This window comes from Bos taurus, chromosome 27, assembly GCF_002263795.3.
Source record: "Bos taurus isolate L1 Dominette 01449 registration number 42190680 breed Hereford chromosome 27, ARS-UCD2.0, whole genome shotgun sequence".
Taxonomy (NCBI): Eukaryota; Metazoa; Chordata; class Mammalia; order Artiodactyla; family Bovidae; genus Bos; species Bos taurus.
Window position 1 is genome coordinate 37756142 of NC_037354.1, and position 19420 is coordinate 37775561.

Below are 19420 nucleotides of genomic sequence, written 5' to 3' on the forward strand. Positions count from 1 at the left end.
GCTTAAACAACACACATTATTTTGCTTGGCTTTACACTTTATGTGTTATTAAAGAGATACTTCTGCAGCTTGCATTTTCCCCTCAGACTGACTTTTGAGGTTCATCCGTGTGGATACAGGTAGTTCTAGATCATTTCCACTGCTGTATACATACACTGCCGTCTATGGGTCGCACAGAGTCGGACACGACTGAAGTGACTTAGCAGCAGTAGCAGCAGCATACATACATTACACCACAATTTATCCATTTTCTTCCGTGGACATTAGATCGCTGGCAGGTTTTTGCAATTTCAAGCCACTCCGCCTCAAGCATGACCGGACCTGCCCCTCCTACATATGACAGTTATGGTAGTTTATCCCAGCGCATAGTTGAGTGTAACCACGGGGTCATCATGCCTGCGCGCATGATGGACTGGAACCAGCCTTTGCAAGTGGGGGGCAGCATGCGGTGGCATTTAGGTCGCAACTCTGCCTCTGGAGCAAACGCCTCCAAACGGGGATTTGGAGGCAAACGGGGGCTGGGACTCGGAACAGTGGACAGAGAACACTAACGCCCGTTTTGCAGGGCGAAGAATTTAGAATGTGGTTCAGAGTGTGGGGAGGGACCGCGGAGCACCGGCTCGGGGCCTGCAGTGCCCTCTCTTCCGGATGCGTCTCTCCTTCGATCTCGGGACAAAAAGCCCTGCACAGCTGGAGCGCTCTGGACTCTGAGAGCGTCCCCATCCCCCGGAAGGCAGGTCCCGCCCACGCCCGGCCCACATCCCGCACTGACCCCGCCCTCGCTCCTCCCCGGTAACGCCCCTCCGCACTCGCCCCGACCCCGCGGCGACTCGGCTCACAGCCCCGGCCTCGTCCCGCCCCCAGGCCTCGCCCCGCCCCGCCGCCCTCGCTCCGCCCCCGCTCCGCCCTCGCCCCACCCCTGCAGTGACACGCGCGGCGACTCGGCCCGCAGCCGGGCGATGACGGGCGCGCGGCCGCGCGCGGTGGGGCGGCGCGAGCCCCGGGAGCGCGGCGGCGGCGGCGGCGGCGGCGGCGCGGGCGCGGCGGGCAGCATGGGCGGCGCGGGCAGCGCGGGCCGAGCGCTGGCTGCGCTGCTGCTGGCCGCGTCGGTGCTGAGCGCCGCGCTGCTGGCCCCCGGCGGCTCGTCGACGCCAGGTGAGTGCGCCCTCTGACCTGGCCCGCGGAGCGGCGCGGAGCCCGCCCGGGAGGCGCGGCGCCCGGAACTCGCGCGTCGTTTCCGCCGCGCCGCCCGTTGCGGGGCCGGGGCTCGCGCGCAGAGGCCGCCCGCATCCCGCGGGCGCCCGCCGCTCAGCGGGAGGACGCAGGCGGGGAAGTGGGGTTCCCAGGGCTTCATGGAGAGCCTTCCGCCGGGGGGCCGGCGCGCCCATCCGTCTGCCGCATGGAGGGGCTGCGGGACACCGGCCGGAGCCGCAGCCCTGAGCACGGCGGACTCAGGCCGGGGCCACGGGGCTGGGTCACCGCGGCCGGGGGTGCAGCGGCAGCGCAGCGGTCGGACACCGAGGAGCCTCCCTGGCCCGCTGGGCGGTTCCGTTTCCATGGTGACGGGCCGGGCGCAGCCGCCACGGTCTGCAGGGGATTCCGGGCCGGGTCTGCGGCCCGAGACCGGTCGAGTGGCTGGCGGTGCTGCTGTCCGGCCGAGAGGACCTGGCAACTGACTCTTGCTCCCGCGGGCGTTTCCCCGGCTGTCCGGGTCTCCGAGCTCGCCAGGGAAAGGGGAGGGGGAGGCAAATTCCAGAGCGTTCCCCCGGACCCCATGGACGAAGACTCGGGGCCCTCGAGGATCTCAGTCCAGGCCCCTTCCAAGGGGGTGCTGGTCGGGGCTGGAGAGATCGGGGGTCACCTGCCTCTCCCCGCCGCTCCCAGCCCCTCTGTATCCGAACACAGGGGGTTGAGGCCGGCGGGTGTGGTTCAGCCTTCCACCCCCTCCCCAGTCAAGATGCTGCAGGGCGGAGACAGCATGGATTTTGAAGTAGCGACTTAGCGGATTGCGTTTGGTAAACGGTCTCCCCGCCCTGCCTCCATCTCGTCCACTCCCCCTCTACGTTGTAACTGAGGAGCCCACCTCGCGCGTTATGTAATCTGCCCGGTCCCAGTTTGTGAGGGCAGATTCCGCACAGCGCTCTACTGGTTGTACTTCAGCATCCGTTGATAATGATCATTATCGCAGGGAACCGGTGGTTTCTAAATGGCCCTCGCCGCAGCACCTTCACAGAGCCGTGCTGCCAGGCTTCCAGTGCCACCTGGAGCCCAGGTTTGGGTGGGCAGATTCCTACCATAGGAATAAAGAACTCCACCTTCATATGAATTGAGGACTTGTTTGAAAAGGAAAAAAATAGTAGAATAAGTCTTTTAAAATATGCTCAGCACAGACACGTATGCGCTGAGAGGGAGAACCAGAAATTAAATATTTGGAAATTCAGTAAAAGCCCGATATATGATCACTATTGAAAGGCGATTTGTTTGCCTTACTGTGTGGACAGGAAGAGGAGGAGGGAATTGTTCTTGTGTGTCAAACTCCTTGAGGCTGCCCTGGGATTTCTAAGGTCAGCTGTTTGGAAGTTGGCAGCTTTTTCTAGAAACTGAGCATCGGTTTCAATTTTGGTGTCATATTGGATAGCTTAGGAATTTTGTCCTTTGTGTGTGTTTGTGATTCAGATGCAGACTTATTTTAATTATTTTATTGAAATATAATTGATTTACAGTGTGCTAATTTCTGCTGTACAGCAAAGTGATTCAGTTATATGTATATATACGTTCTTTTTTCATATTCTTTTCCTTTATGATTTATCGCAGGATACTGAATATGATTCCCTGTATTGTACAGTAGACCTTGTTGCTTTATCCATTCTGTATATAATAGTCTGTATCTGCTAATCCCACAAACTCACTGCTTTTTTAAAAAATGTTTGAATAATGCAAAAAAGGTACAAAGGTATCAGAATCCCCTGGCCTTGCGCTCACAGCGTCTTCAGCTGTTGTCTTCAACCTTGGCTGCACATTAGCATTCCTTGCGAGCTGTTTTTGCTGCTGTTGTTGTGAGGAGGATAGAAAGTGTTGATGAGGTTGTGGAGATGAGGGAACCCCCCGCAATGTTGGTGGGAATGTAAATTGGTACAGCCATGATGGAAAACAGTATGGAGCTTCCTCAAAAGATTAAACATTGATCCAGCCTTTCTACTCCTGGGTATGTAACTGAAGAAAATGAAAACATTAATTCAAAAAGATACATGCACCCCAGTGTTTATAGCAGAATTATTTACAGTAGCCAAGATATGGAAGCAAGGTAAGTGTCCATCAGCAGATGAATGAGTGAAGAAGATGTGGTGTGTGTGTGTATATATATGTGTGTGTATACACACCCACCCACACACATACAGTGGAATACTGCTGCTGCTACTGCTGCCAAGTCGCTTCAGTCGTGTCCGACTCTGTGGGACCCCATAGACAGCAGCCTCTCTGGGACCCAGGCTCTCCCGTCCCTGGGATTCTCCAGGCAAGAACACTGGAGTGGGTTGCCATTTCCTTCTCCGATGCAGGAAAGTGAAAAGTGAAAGTGAAGTCGCTCAGTCGTGTCCGACTCTTAGCGACCTCATGGACTGCAGCCCACTAGGCTCCTGCGTCCATGGGATTCTCCAGACAAGAGTACTGGAGTGGGGTGCCATTGCCTTCTCTGCAATGGAATACTACTCAAATTTTGCCATTTGCAACAACGTGGATGGACCTAGAGGGTGTTATGCTTAGTGAAAAAAGTTAGAGAAAGGCAAATACTGTGTAACTTATACGTGAAATCTAAAAATGGTTGAATGTAACAAAACGGAATGGACTCACAGATACGGAAAACAAACCAGTGGTTGCCAGTGAGGAGAGGGAAGGGGAGGGGCAAAGGTAGAGATGGGGGTGGGCAGTTAAGAGACCAAACTGCTGTGCCTAAAATAAACAAGCCACAGGGATATATTGTATAGCATGAGGAATACAGCAAGTATTTTATAGTAAGTTTAAGTGGAATATAGTCTATAAAAATTTCGAATCACTTTGTGATACACCTGAAACTAATACATTGTAAGTCAGCTATCTTTCAATTTTAAAAATACAACAATTAAATCATACTGGTTAGGCAAGGAGGCCTGGCATGCTGTGGTTCATGGGGTTGCAAAGAGTCGGACACGACTGAGCGACTGAACTGAACTGGTTGGGCAGAGATTCTGATTTAATTGGTCTTGGTTGGGGCCAGGGCGTTGGGGTGTTTTTTTTTTTTTTTTTTTTTTAAGCTTCTCAAGTAATTCTGATGTTCAGTTAGCATTAACCTTCCATACAACCTTTTATAAAATAAATAATGTTGATTATAATTAAGAGCTTTTAAAGTCTGAAATTCACATGGAAAAATTAAGCATGAAACAAGAACCTTCTTCTACCTACCACTGGAGACTCATAGAAATATGAGTAAAAACAGCAGTCATTACAACTCTAAAGGGATGATGCTATATAGAACAATTACGAAGGAAATTGTCAACAGCTAGTGACTGCAAATTTGCAAATGGGAGCTCTCAAACCTGAATAAAGGAAATGAAGGGTAATAGTTGAAAACATGACAAATATGACAAAGGATTTACTATCACAGGGGCCAAGTGGTTAAGTAAACATTCCAACTATCTACAGGAGCGGAAAACAGTGATGGTCAACATTTGGAGACATGTTCAAACTTGCTAATTGTTCATTCAAAGCAGAATAATATAGAAATTACATTTTCTATACATCAGGTTAAATAGCAAGGGGAAAAAAATTAAGCTGCTAGGGAACAGTTTTGCTAAGTGTCAGGAGACTGGAAGCACAGAGGTTGGGTACCGGTCAGACTGGTGGGTCTCTGCAGGTCTCCGCCCCCTCATCAGGCATGTCGTTGCTTGAGTCACTGGGGAGCTGGTAAACATCACACCTGCCTTTATAAATTGTCACAGCTCAACTGAGGGAGAACTTTGGCTAAATGTATCAAAAACTATTAGAAAGGCTATTTTGGGTTAAGAATTTCACTCCTGGAAGTTCATTCTGAAGGAACTATGTCAAAAGACAATGTTGATTTTCAGATGTCTATAGTACCATTTTTGTGTAGGATATAGCATCATTTCTTTTAAGATTTTTTTTTTTTTAATGTGGACTGTTTTTGAAGTCTTTATTGAATTTTTTACAACACTGCGTCTGTGTTATGTCTTGGTTTTTTGGCCACGAGGCATGTGGGATCTTAACGTCTCAACCAGGGATCAAACCCATACCTGCTGCCTTGGAAAGTGCAGTCTTAACCACCGGACTGCCAGGGAAGTCCCCAGCCTCATTTCTTATAACGGGAAGAAATGGGGAGTGAAATGTAAATAAGGTTAAACAAAAAAGAAGAAACAGTTTTAAAATAAAAAAAGTTTAACCACATCGTTGTCCCCTGCGTTGGTTGGATGTGGTCCAGACCATTATAATCATTTGTCGAGCACCTATGCCAAATACTTATGCATGTTATCGATTTTAGCCTCTCCAACAATCCTCTGAAGCACATACTGCTGTAACCCCTAATTTATTGATGAGGATGCTGAGGGTGGTGGAGTTCAAATTCAAATTGGCTCGTCTTGGAGTCCACACGCGTAACCCACCACGTTGTACTCCTGGTCCCAAACACCGCTCCCACTGGCTGCTTTTGAGAGGGCCGCCAAAGAACAGACAAAGCTACTGGTAAAGCTTTATTTAGCCTGGGGGAGGAAAAAGCTTCAGTAGATTATTAAAAGATACATACTGTGTATTTTGTCTTCACAGGGAGCTAAATAAGGGTAAATTTGAGTAAACTCTAAAAAATGAGAGATTTATGTTGGCTGTAGTGAAGAATTTTCCAAATTAACCGGATGAGATAGTGCATAGTCCTGAATTAAGTGTTCACATTACAAAAATAAGAGAGGTTAGATTATTTCCTTTCTAGTTGTGTTATCAAATAGGTTCCCTTAACCCTCCCACACAGTTGGTAGAAATGGAAGTTGGTGCAGCCACTGGGGAGAACAGTATGCAGGTTCATTAAAAAACTAAAAATACGACCCAGCAACCCCACTCCTTTGCATATACCCAGTTCAGTTCAGTTCAGTCACTCAGTCGTGTCCGACTCTTTGCGACCCCATGAATCACAGCACGCCAGGCCTCCCTGTCCATCACCAACTCCCAGAGTTCACTTAGACTCACGTCCATCGAGTCAGTGATGCCATCCAGCCATCTCATCCTCTGTCGTCCCCTTCTCCTCCTGCCCCCAATCCCTCCCAGCATCAAAGTCTTTTCCAATGAGTCAACTCTTCACATGAGGTGGCCAAAGTACTGGAGTTTCAGCTTTAGCATCATTCCTTCCAAAGAACACCCAGGACCAATCTCCTTTAGAATGGACTGGTACCCAGAGAAAACCATAATTCAAAAAGATGCATGCACCCCAATGTTTATTGCAGCACTGTTCACAATAGCCAAGACATGGAAACAATCTAAATTTCCATCAAGAGAGGAATGGATAAAGAAGATATGGTACATGTATACAATGGAATATTACTCAGCCATAAAGAAGAATGAAATAATGTCATTTGCAGCAACATAGCTGCAACTGGATATTATCCTCTTAAGTGAAAGAAGTCAGAGAAAGATAAATATCATATGATGTCACTATATGTGGAATTGAAAATAAAAGAATGATACAAATGAACTTATTTACAAAACAGAAACAGACAAACTTCAGAAACAAACTTACAGTTACCAAAGGGGAAAGGTTGGGGGGTTATAAATTAGGAGTTTGGGATTAACATTGCAAACTATACATAGATAGAGATATAGATATAATAGTTAACAAAGTCCTGTATAGCACAGGGAACTCTACTTGTTTTTCTATAATAACCTGTATGGGAAAAGAATCTGAAAAAGAATGGATGTATGTATAATGAAATCATTTTTCTATATACCTGTTTGCTGTATACTAGCACAACATTGCAAATCAACTATATGCCAATATAAAAGTTTAATTAAAGTTTTTTCTTTTTTAATATTTTCATTTATTTTTTTGGCTTTGCTGGGTCTTAGTTGCAGCATGCAGGATCTTTAGCCGTGACATATGAACTCTTAGTGGCGGCATATGGGATCTTGTTCCCTAACCAGGGATCGGACCCAGGCCCCCTCCACTGGGGGTGTGGAATCAGCCATTGGACCACCAGGGAAATCCCATCCCTTTTTTCCTTTTGCCTGGAAGCTAGAGGGTAATTTCTCTTCCATCTCACAGATAATACGTGCCAATAACAGGTGACCTTGTTTTCCTAGCAAATGGGCAGAGTGAGGTGGAGAGTGTGCATCACCCTCATGGAACCCAAAGAGCATCTGGTGAAGTGATGAGCTCTAAGCCAGGGAGCTCTTCTGTCCTTCAGACTTAAGCTCTCTCCTTCTCCGCCTCACATCTGCCATGGGAACCAGTTGATCCTGAACCCCAGACCGAAGTGACCTCAGGCAGAGCTCCTCAGACTGTGAAGGATGTGCAGATCCCCAAGGGATGCTGACGGGTCCTGCAGGTCTCACGAGCTGCCCGTCCCGGCTCAGAGCCGAGTGTTGTGGACCAGGAAAGCTGGGGCTTGGGAGTCACACATATGGAGTTCCAGTGATTTCACGGAAAAACTCTGGCTATGGGTCGTGATGCAGTCCTTGTGAGCTGTAATTTCTTCATCTGTAGGGTGGAGGAAATTCCCAGCTCTCGAGGTTGTCAGTATCATAGAGAAGGTGCGTGGAAACTACCAAACCGGTGCCCCTCACACCTTAGCAGTTGTCGACTGTAAGGTGTGGTTGGCGTTAATTGAACCCGCGTTTGTAGTAGAGGCACACGTGTGGAAGGGGAGGGGACTGGGTGCATGTGTGTCCGTGTGGACAGGATATGAGGGACAAGAAGCCCCGGCATTTGAGAAGCGTTCCTGGGAAGCCGCTGTTCACTCCAGTGCCGCTTTCTGACACAGCTTTCAAGTGCCTCGTTTTTCTTTTTTTCTATTTCTTATCAGACTTAGACAAAAAGAAGCCCGTGGAGCTGAAGATGGACCAGGCTTTGCTGGTCATCCATAATGAACTGCCCGGGACAAACCTGACCGTCTACTGGAATTTCGATCGCTGTTACCATGTAGGTGCCATGTGTGTGCTCACAGTTATGTTTCTTCTGAGGCTAGTCTCGTGACCTTTGTGCTGTCATGAAGCCAACAAACATGTTAGTTTGTTGTTTTTTTTTTTATAATTTTATTTATCTGCTTATGCCTTTGCTGGGTTTTCGTTGCTTTGGACGGGCTTTCTCTGGTTGCGGTGCTCAGGCTTCTCGTTGCAGTGACTTCTCTTGTTTCAGAGCACAGGCTCTCCATCCACGGGCTCGGTAGTTGCAGCTTCCGGGCTCTAGAGCACAGGGTCGGTGCACAGGATTAATTGCTCCATGACACGTGGGATTTTTCCAGACCAGAGATCAAACCCATGTCCCCTGCATTGGCAGGCGGATCCTTTACCACCGAGCCACCAGGGAAGTCCCCACATGTTAGCTTTACAGGTGAGGAAGGCTAGATAAAGATTCAGAAGGAATGCCATCATGGAGAATGCCTGGCAGTGGGCCACATCTGTTCACCTTCTCTTTTCCGTGCCCATCTTTTTCAGACCAGTGAGATAAGCAAATCGATAGATCTGTTTTTTGGGGTTTTGGTTTAATGTGGCAAGTGCTCTTTCATGCCACAGTAAGAGCATAAGCCAGGTCTGGGCCGCTTGCCCATTTCTGCCACCTCTTAGAGCCTGTGCCCTTAGAAGCACTCTCCAGGGGCCTAGGGTGTGACAGGTTTTCAAGTTGTTGAGGAAAGATGCGCTAGGACTGGAGTCTCAGCAGGGTGTGCATAGTTCCCTTTGCAGTTGGTTCAGTTTGACCCTTTATGAAGCCTGAACTAATGGTGTTTCATTTGACTTCTCTACCTACTGCATAACCCTCTTGCTGGACCAGAGAAGGAAGGGATGAGATTCGGGGTTTCTCCACTGAGGGGTGGTGAGGGAGGCCCATGCTGAGGCCCTTCTGATGAAAAAGGATTTTATATGAAGGTGTTACTCCTGTGCTAAACCTTATTGCTTTTTTGGGACAAGGCTATTCTTCCATGTAAAATGAAATAGCCTACTTCCAAATTGAGAGCTTCAGTGTACCACCTTCAGAGGAGGAATTTTCCTGGATAGTGATCTGTTTAGTGTTGTTGTTTAGTTGCTGAGTCGTGTCTGACTCTTTGACACCCTATGGACTATAGCCCGCCAGCCTCCTCTGTCCATGAGATTTCACAGGCAAAAATACTAGAGTGGGTTGCCATTTCCTTCTCTTGTGGATCTTCCCAACCCAGGGATCGAACCCACATTTCCTTCATTGCAAGTGGATTATTTACCTCTGAGCCACCAGGGAATCCCCTGTTTAATGTAAATAGCTTTTTTAAAAAAGGCAAATTTTTAAAAGTCCGCAGTATGGGCATCAGCTGGAAGGTGATGGAGCAGTATGTGATAACTTCTGTAAAGTGGCATGAAACAGAACATTTGTGATAATAAGAAGGTAGGTCAAGACCAAGAAAAGGTTTATCATACAAGAAAGTTTATGTATTTAACAAAAGATCGATCATGTCTTGTCAAAAGAGACTAAATAAACACAACAGGCAGAAATGATACTTTCTGCAATTTCATCTCTCTACACAACAAAAATATAATGGAAGAGAGAATACAAAGGTAAATATTTCACGGAAAATCTTTGACCTGGCCAAAGCAATTCTTATGAAAATTTGTTTCTAAATGTTTCAAACAATAAAGATGATGTTAATACAATTAATATAAGTTGCAGCTTCTGTTTAATGAGGGCCTGCTCTTTGTTATGCGTGTTACAGCTCATGTAATCCTCACGCAATCCAGGATGCTACAGGCAGTGATGCTGAGATTAAGGGCAGGAAGGGGACTTTCCCCTGGGTGCCCCAGCAGTCATGTGGCAATGCTGGGGTCCACACCCCTTGTTCTAGCTTCAGAGTCTGTCCGCTTTCCATATTCTGCTGTATGTTTATCAGGAAGAAGAGGGGAAATGCAAAGCTAGTGAGTAAGGATCTCAGGGTTTTGGAAATCAGTGTCATCATCCAAACAACAAAAAAAGGAAGCAATAAAAACAGTAACTATGGAAACTGCAAAGTGAGAAAAAAATGGGAATAAGAATGAGCCAAGTGATTTTTTAAAAAATAAAAGTCACACATACTCTGTAATGGTCTAGATGGGAAAAGAGTCTTTAAAAAAAAAAGAGAGGATATATATACATATATAACTGATTCACTTTGTAGTACAGCAGAAACTAACACAACAGTATAAATCAACTCCAATAAAAACTTGTTTTAAAAATCACACAATTGATAAATTACTGATATATTTAAAGAGCAATGGAAATTAATAAAATTAGAATTTATATGTCAACAGATTAAAATAATTATGGTTCAATGAACAGTTAAAACTGATCAATTTAAAGTAAAAAAAATTCAATTCCTTTAAAAAATGTAATATGAAGATTAATCCAAGAAGCTGAGGACATGCGATTTCCCTGGTGATCCAATGGTAAAGACTGCCTGCTTCCAATGCAGGGGGCTTGGGTTCAGTCCCTGGTCTGGGACATTCCACATGCTGTGCGGTGTGGCCAAAAAAAAAAAGAAATTGAGGACATAAACAGATCAGCAACTGATTAAGAAATCTGGAAAATTATAGTAAATTTCTCCACATAAAAATAGATCATTTTTCCTTCATTTTCAAATAATAAATAATTCTAAATCTAGATAAGTGAAAGAGAAAGTGCTAGTCGCTCGATCGTGTCCAACTCTTCGAGACCCCATGGACTGCAGCCTACCAGGCTCCTCCCTCCATGGGATTCTCCAGGCAAGAGTACTGGAGTGGGGTGCCATTGCCTTCTCCAGGGGATCTTCCCGACCCAGGGATCGAACCCAGGGTCTCCCGCATTCCAGGTAGATGCTTTAACCTCTGAGCCACCAGGGAAGCCCACCTATAAATCTATATAAACCCACCCTAAATATAACAACTATTAAAAAAATGATGGCTTGATACCTGATTCATTCTGCAGGGCTTTAATCTTAAAACCTATCGAAGAAATGAGAAGAAATGCAGGTCAGTGTTTCACCCTAACCCTAACCCTTAAACTTGTATCAGGTAGAATAAGTTAGCATACTGAGAGATTTAGGATGACTTATATTGTCATCCTTGAGGGATCTGTAAGAAGTCATATATATGGACAACAATCAAATTTTAATGGAAAGATTATAGTCTAAATGGGGAGATAGCCATCGCACTGTGATGTGATGATTAAACATAGGAAAAATGGCAGAACTTCCCAAATTAGTTTATACAGTCAACACAGTTGCTGTTAATACATCAATGGATACTTTATAGAAGCTCCATAAAAAGAATCCAAATTATATGAAAGAGTTTAAGTGGGCAAGCGAATCAGAGGATGGCCCGAAAGTGAACAGATGGTCCAGAGCCTTGCTCTGCCCGATGAGGTGCCTCGCAGAGCACAGTGGTGAGTGCAGCCAGAGAGAGAGAAACGAGGACCAGTGGGCCAAACTGAGTGTGACAAGTAGACTCTAACTTACGTATCAGTTTGACATACTACAGCGCAAACCATGGGAAAGGCATCTGGAGTTATCTGGTACCATCTATCAAATACCCCAAGTAGATTCAAGTAAAAAAACCTACAAATTAAAGAAAAAACACAGAATACATCTTTATGCTCATGAAGCAACAGAAGAAATAACACACCAGAGTAGTGTGAGTGTATAGAGCTTTATAGACAACAGAATGTAGCAGCATGAAAGCGCGAGTGGGGAAGTGTTTGAGAGAGTTAGAAGCTTAATGTTGCAGTACGTGAGGAGAGATTTCTAAGATTATGTTTGAGGGAACTAGGTGTCTAACGTGGTTCACACCATAGGGAACATAAAAGAGTCAAAGAAAATTGAATTATTTAATGTACTGATAGAGGCTTCCGTGGGGCTCAGCAGTAAAGAATCTGCTTGACCATGCAGGAGATGCGGATTCAATCTCTGGGTTGAGAAGATCCCCTGGAGAAGGAAATGGCAGCCCACTCCAGTATTCCTGCCTGGGAAATCCCATAGACAGAGGAGCCTGGTGGGCTACAGTCCATGGGATCGCAAAGAATAGGACACAACTGAAGCGACTAAACAGTAACACATCTACCGATAATTAAAAATGTAATCTGAATGCTGTGGTATTATAAACTCCTAAGGCACTGGCACCCCACTCCAGTACTCTTGCCTGGAAAATCCCATGGACAGAGGAGCCTGGTGGGCTAAGAGTCGGACACGACTGAGCGACTTCACTTTTCACTTTCATGCATCGGAGAAGGAAATGGCAACCCACTCCAGTGTTCTTGCCTGGAGAATCCCAGGGACGGGGGAGCCTCATGGGCTGCCGTCTATGGGGTCACACAGAGTCGGACACGACTGAAGCGACTTAGCAGCAGCAGCAGCAGTGCCTGAACAAAAGGAAGAAGGATGTGACGTCCTGGTCAGGCTCTGAGAAATAAATCTGTTTTAGTTTTTTATTTTATGTGAATGTTGTTTGGCCACGTGTAACAAGAACCATTAAAATGATTTTTTTTTTAAGCCAATAATCTCATTTTTGGAAATTTATCCCAGGGAAAGAATTTAAAGGAATAAGAACATCATGTGTAGATCTTTAAAAACAATATAATTTTTATAAATTATAGGTATACTTATATGTCATATCATTAAATTAGATCTTTCAAAACTATAATTTATATAAGTTATATACAAAATGATAAAGAAAAGCTTTGAAAGCAGCCTAAATATTCCTGACTATAGTATGTGATGGAACATGATGTATCAATTAATGCAACCTTGATAAATATGCAAGTTGGCTAGAATCATATAAGTTTATTTGTTAAACAATATTAGGCAAAACCATAAAAGGCAATATTTAATGGACGCTCTGTTTGTTAATAACATGAAGAATTGACCTGTGAATAAAGGTTTGTGTAGTTCTGTAGCAACACCTACTTACATAGACAAATTTTACCTAAATTATTGAAATTTAAAAATTATTTACAAGCATGAAGATGATTTCTCAGGCCCTTCAGTTGGATATCCGACTACCGCAGACTGCCAGATCCCTAACCCTGGCCTGTGCTTGGATCTCTAGTGTCTGCTCCAGGTTCTGGCCACCGTCTCGCAGAGCAGGAAGGCCGGGCGGCCGGGCATCGCAGCCGTGGCCGTGAGCACCCAGCACGGGTCCATCCTGCAGCTGAACAACACCTCAGAGGACAAGGAAGTCTGTAGGTTTGTACCCGCTTCGATGTGACCTAGTGAAATCCGCAGTTCTCTCTGCCTTTTTTTTTTTCCTGTTTGGCTTCTAGCTCTTCCTTCTTTCAGAACATCTTTCTGTGTCTTCCCTGGTCTCCATCCAGAGACGCCGCTCACTCTGTCTAGACAGCATCACCAGTATCCAACTCCTTATTTCCTAACCTAATGGTGTTTCTTCATTTTACCTAATCTCTGTAGGCTGGAGTACAAATTTGGAGAATTTGGAAACTATTCTCTCTTGGTAAAGCACATCCGTGATGGAGTCAGTGAGATTGTGTGTGACCTGGTTGTCAACAAGGAGCCAGTCGACAGTAACCTTCGTACGTACATGCTCTTGCTTGAGTTTGAGAGTTTGCATTTTCAACCGTTTCAGTTTTTGAATATTGTTTGCAACATGTTGTGTAATTCAAACCCTGGATTACAGGTTGTCTGTCTCATTATGGCATGTTTATAGTGTATTTATTGTGCCATTGGTATATACTAAGAAAATTACGTGATACATAAAAATATTTGATATATCCACATATTCTCATAGTTGGTTTAATTTTGAAGCATAAATAAGCCAAAAAAAGTTAATGCAGTGGAAAGAAACTAGAAATTGGCTAGCAATCTGGCAGTTGACTGTCAAGTATCTTTCCTTGTTTTAGGATTTAGAATACAGTGTTTTCTGTATGTGTCTTTGACAGTTCAGACATCCTCTTGGGTTCTGAGGGAGTTGTTCAGTCTCTAATAACTCCTCTGGAGGAAATGAGTCATTCCGGGTCCCCAGTAGATAGTATCAGAAGTCCCTGGGGCTGTTCCAGACAGTAAGTACTGTTCGCAGTGATGCTGTTGAAGACTGGTTGGTTGTGTCAGAAGAACATTAGTAAGAGGCAACGTGAAAGGGCCAATGTGGGAAGATTCAGTCATTAAAAGAATAATGAAGTAACTGATGGAAACACCCTGAACATAACAAAAACCAATGAGTTCACTATGAAGCTAAAAAGCACAAAGCCCCCATCCCCAAACAGAAACAATATTTTGGTTGCCTTTGGGAGTGACAGGGACACGTGGTGTTAACTGCTGCAATTAAAATAGTGGAAAAGCAGGAACATCTGTTCTGCCTTTCCTGTTTTTGACTGTATTTTAGGATAACGGAGTAGTCTAGGTGAAGAGGGTAAATTCTTTACAGAAGAATCCAGCTAATAGTGTGGCAGAATATTTTGCAACACCCAATGAAATCATCTATTTAGGCAAAAACTGTGAGTGGATGGAACCATGCAATGAAAGGGGGACTTTACACGGGAGGGGTCAGGCCTCCACCCCCTGAACATGGGCATCAGGTGTATGGTGGGCAGGTGCTACTGATGGGACACGTTGGTGAAGACGCCGCACCTGCGGAGCATCCCTGCCGGGAAAGTGGGCCTTCTCGACCAAGGCTGAACAGGTGACTTCCCATCTGCAGAACACTCAGAGGACAGAGGAGCAAGATCAGTGACACCAGGTGGAAGCACCCTGGCAGATCTAGACCTAGAATGAGACGCCTGATAGGAGATGGCCAACCTCGTGTCAGTCAAGTCCGTGACTGTGGACGAACGCACAAGACTTAAGAAACATAACACGTGCAAGGTGTGAGCCTCGCCTCGGTCCTGATTTGAACACACGGACTACAAAATGTGTCTTCAAGACAACTGGAAAAATTTGAATATGGAGTCAGTATTAGCCAGGGAGTTATTAATTTTGTATCACATTGTGCCTATACAGCAAAAGGTCCATTTTTAAGAAACTTTTCATTTTGAAATAGCTTTAGACTCATGGAAACATTGCAAGGAAGTGTTCCCATATGCCCTTCGGCCAGCTTCCCCTCAGCCCCTGAACTGTATAATCACAGTACCGTGATCCCTCTTATAGTTTCTGAAACCAGGCGCCTAACGAGCACCCAGTGCTGTGAGCTGAGCTTCGGACTTCACAGGCTTCTCCAGCTGTCTTCTAGTGTCCTTTCCCCATCTAGGGTTCCAGGGCACTTAGTGGTCAGGTCTCCCAGGCCTCCTCTAAACCAGTCTCGTCTCTTCTAATCAGGCTTTCTTGATCTTTGACCACCTTGACGCTTTTGAAGAAGACTGGCCAGTTGTCTTCTTCCTTGGGTTTGCTTGCTGCCTTCCTGTGACCAGGGAGAGGCTGTGTGTCTTCAACAGAGTCCTGTGGAAGTGACGCTGTGTCCTCTCGGGGTGGGGGGGGTCAGGTCAAGGGTTGCATGATGTTAAATATGTACATCCCAAAGATGTGGGAATGAAATAACTGATGTCAGGGATTTGCCTAAAAGACTTCAGGCAAAAGAAAAAGGAGAATGAAGATGAAGCAAGAGTGGCAGTGCTTGAAATTCTAGAGTCTAGGCTAAAAGTGTATGTGGGCTTATTATACAGTTTTGAGTATGTTTGCTATTTCTCAGGATGAAAATTAGCACTTTAGTCATGAATCGTATTCTCAATTGTTAGTAAGAAATTTCACATAAGGGATATAGGCCTTCTCTTCATGTTGCCATTTTTTATTTGTTTGCATTTTTCTTTTTTTAACTTTTCCATTTATTGAAGTACAGTTGATTTACAATGTTAATTTCTACTGTACAGCAAAGGTGACTCAGTTGTACGTATAAATACATCCTTCTTCATATTCTGTTTGCATTTTTCATTCACAGATAACTGCAATGACATGACAGCCTTGCTGCTTGTGACCACACTTGTGGTGATGACGTGTTTCCTTTGATTTTTGCAGCTGTGGGTATCGCGTTCCTTGTCGGCATGGCGCTCGCCATCGTGGTGTCCTTCCTGAGATTCCTGCTGAGGTAAGTTGCTGCAGGCACGCTGGGGAAAGTAGTATAGAAAAAAATGTGTTCAGAAAGGGTAGTTTGATCATTATTCCTGGGTTAAATGAAAATTTACTGTGTCCACCACGCCATCCTAGGTGTTAGGGATTCAGTGTCGAGTAAGAGATGGCCTCTGACTTCAAGGAAATAATAACCTAGTTGGCATGGATCTTTACCTTCAATTCTCCCACGTGGCTGAAACGTAGAAGAAAATGCTTGAGCAATCACTGTTTCCTGGAGGACTCACATCCTGCTTCGTGGCATGTGGAAGTGGCCTGTGATGGTTTTGGGAGATGCTGACACCCTGACTCTCTTCTTCCTCTCAGCTCTGAGCCCTGAGGCTGTGCCTCCGGCCCCGGCTCCTGCAGCCAGGACCTCCCACCTCGGGGTAGACTCTCCTTTGGTTAGGGTCAGCCAGCTTGGAGAGGGAATTCCTTCCCCTCTGCTGGTAAACGGCCATTCTGGTGAGTGGATCTGTGAACTGGAGAAGAAAAAGAAAGTGAACTAGACTCAGGCCCAGCATAGCTTCTTTCCAAGGGAAGGTCTTTCCTCTTAGAAGGAATAGGATTGCATTTTTGCATGCTCAGCCGGTGAGAGTCTCAGGAAACACCACATGATTCTCTTGGTGAGCCGGATCCAATCTGGAAGAAAGAACTTAGAAAGCATGTGCTTCCATGGCGGAGAACCCTGGCTGTGCAGGAGAGCTGCCTGCCACCGAGCAGATGGTTAGCCTCACTGCCTTTCAGGCAGCGCAGTCCTCGCAGAGGAGGTGCATCCCTTTGAATGTTGATGAGATACAAATAATGTTGCAGTTTCTGAGAGTGTTTTCATTTGGTGTGGTTTTTTTTTTTTTTGGTGAGCTGGGTCTTCATTGCTGCTCGTGTTGCGACAAATGGGGGCTAATCTCTAGTTGCGGCACGCAGGCTTCTCACTGCGGTGGCTTCTCTTGTTGCCGAGCACTGGCAGGGTGTGCGGCCTCAGTAGTTGGGGCTCACGGGCTTAGTTGCCCCACAGCCTGCGGGATCTTCCTGGACCAGGGACTGACCTGTGTCCCCTGCATCGGCAGGTGGATTCTTAACCACTGGACCACCAAGAAGTCCTCATTTGCTGCGTTTCATGTGAATGTGTCTGTTGCATCAAGTTTGAAGTAGTAGCTAGCTGGCATCAGGCTCCTGCAAAGACAAGAACTTCCCCTGCCCTGTAGTGGAACTGAAACTCCTTTCGCACATGATTCTGCCTTCACAGCCTGCGGGCAGATGCTCCTGTGGGCAAAGCAGAAGTTCCTTGTGTCTCTCCCATCAGCTTCCAGCTGCCCCTGGAAGCCCCAGAAAGTTCAGATGTATGTGAACTAGAAAAGAATCTGAAAAAGTAGTCAGAAAAGAGTATATTGTCTGTTTCCTTTTCACTTGGGGGAACAAGCATGTATAAGAAAATAAGTGCTTTTTCTTTTTCAACTTTAGTTTTTAAACATCTTTGTTGTTGCTCAGTGCTCAGTCGTGTCTGACTCTTTGCGACCCCATGGACTGCAGCACACCAGGCTTCCCTGGCCTTCACCATCTCCTGGAGTTTGCTCAACTCATGGCCATTGAGTCCGTGATGCCATCCAACCATCTCATCCTCTGTCGTCCCCTTCTCCTCCTGCCTTCAACCTTTCCCAGCATCAGGGTCTTTTCAAATGAGTCAGTTCTTTGCATCAGGTGACCAAAGTACTGGAGCTTCAGCTTCAGCATCAGTCCTTCCGATGAATATTCAGGGTTGATTTCCTTTAGGATGGACTGGTTTGATCTCCTTGCTGTCCAAGGGACTCTCAAGAGTTCTTCTCCAGCATCTCAACTTCTCCTTTTTTACCCTTAATTATATGGTTCTCTTTCAAAGTTTTTCATGTGACAGTGATATTATTAGTGCTGAATAAACAAAAAATGGGAGTTGACTTGTAGTGGGAAAAAAGAAGAAATTTAAAATATATGCATTGGATACATGGATCATATTTGGATACTGTTTTGAGCAATTAATTTGCAAAAAGGATAGGAAAATTGAACTGGCTGGGGTTTTTTTGGGGTGGGGGTGCTTGGCTTACAGAATCTTGATCTTAGTTCACCCACCAAAGATCAAACCCATGCCCCCTTCAGTGAAAGTGCAGAGTCCTAAATCACTGGCCTGCCAGGAGATTCCCTGTGTCCTACTTTAGACTTCCCGTAGCAGTGATAACCGTGTTGGGCTTTCTCTTTCTGAGCTCACTTCGTATGATCGTCTCTAGGTCCCTTCATGTGGCTGCAAATGGCTTTATTTCATTCATTTTTGTTTTTTCATGGCTGAGTGGCATCCACTGTGTGTATGTACCACAGCGTCTTTATCTGTTCCTCCATTGTTTGTTTCTTTGTTACTGAATTGTAAGAACTGCCTGTATATTTTGGAAATCAAGCTCTTCTCAGTCACATCATTTGCAAATATGTTCTCCTAGTCTGTAGGCTGTCTTTCACTTTGTTCGTGGTTTGCTTTGCTGTGCAAAAGCTTGTAAGTGTAATTATTTTTGCTTTCATTTCTATTGCGTTGGGAGAGTAACCTGAGAAAGCTTGGGTGCAATTAATGTCAAAGAATGTTTTGCATATATTTTCTTCTAAGATTTTTATGGTGGCCTGTCTTATATTTAAGTCCTTAAGCCATTTTGATTTATTTTTGTGAATAGCCTGAGGGTGCCTCTAGCTCCATTAATTTACATTTAGGGTGGAGAAATATCAATAAAATCAGAATCGAGAGAAAGTCACCCATTCACCTTGACACTCTTGTTTTTGCTGGTTTTCTTTATTGATATTTTTGAAACTTAAATTATTAAAGTATAATTGATTTACAGTGTGTGTTAATCTTTGCTGTACAGCAAAGTGACTCAGTTATATATACACACGCATATATAGACATTCTTTTTCATGTTCTTTTCCATTATGGTTTATCACAGGAGGCTGAGTGTAGTTCCCTGTGCCCTACAGCAGTCCTTGCTGTTTCTCTGTTCTGTATACTGTGTACCAGTTTGCATCTGCCGCTGCATCCCTCCCCTGCCCTCCATCCTCCTTGGCAACCACGGGTCTCTGTCTGTGAGCCTGTTTCTGATTCAGAGATACGTTCCACGTGGAAGTGGGGCCCCGCGGCGTTTGTC

General features: G+C 45.4%; 1 protein-coding gene across 2 annotated transcripts in view; it reads left to right on the forward strand.

Moving 5' to 3' along the window:
- The first annotated feature begins 921 nt into the window (after positions 1 to 921).
- HGSNAT (heparan-alpha-glucosaminide N-acetyltransferase) overlaps positions 922 to 19420 on the forward strand; it is a 34016-nt gene continuing 15517 nt past the window's right edge. The window contains exons 1-5 of one of the 2 annotated variants that reach the window (XM_024986476.2): positions 922 to 1155; positions 8055 to 8170; positions 13267 to 13403; positions 13626 to 13747; positions 16179 to 16248. In XM_024986476.2, coding sequence (XP_024842244.2) covers positions 960 to 1155; positions 8055 to 8170; positions 13267 to 13403; positions 13626 to 13747; positions 16179 to 16248 — 641 coding nt within the window. In that variant the 5' untranslated portion in view covers positions 922 to 959. The remainder of the gene's footprint in view (positions 1156 to 8054; positions 8171 to 13266; positions 13404 to 13625; positions 13748 to 16178; positions 16249 to 19420) is intronic. The other variant, XM_024986477.2, reaches the window with a different exon arrangement.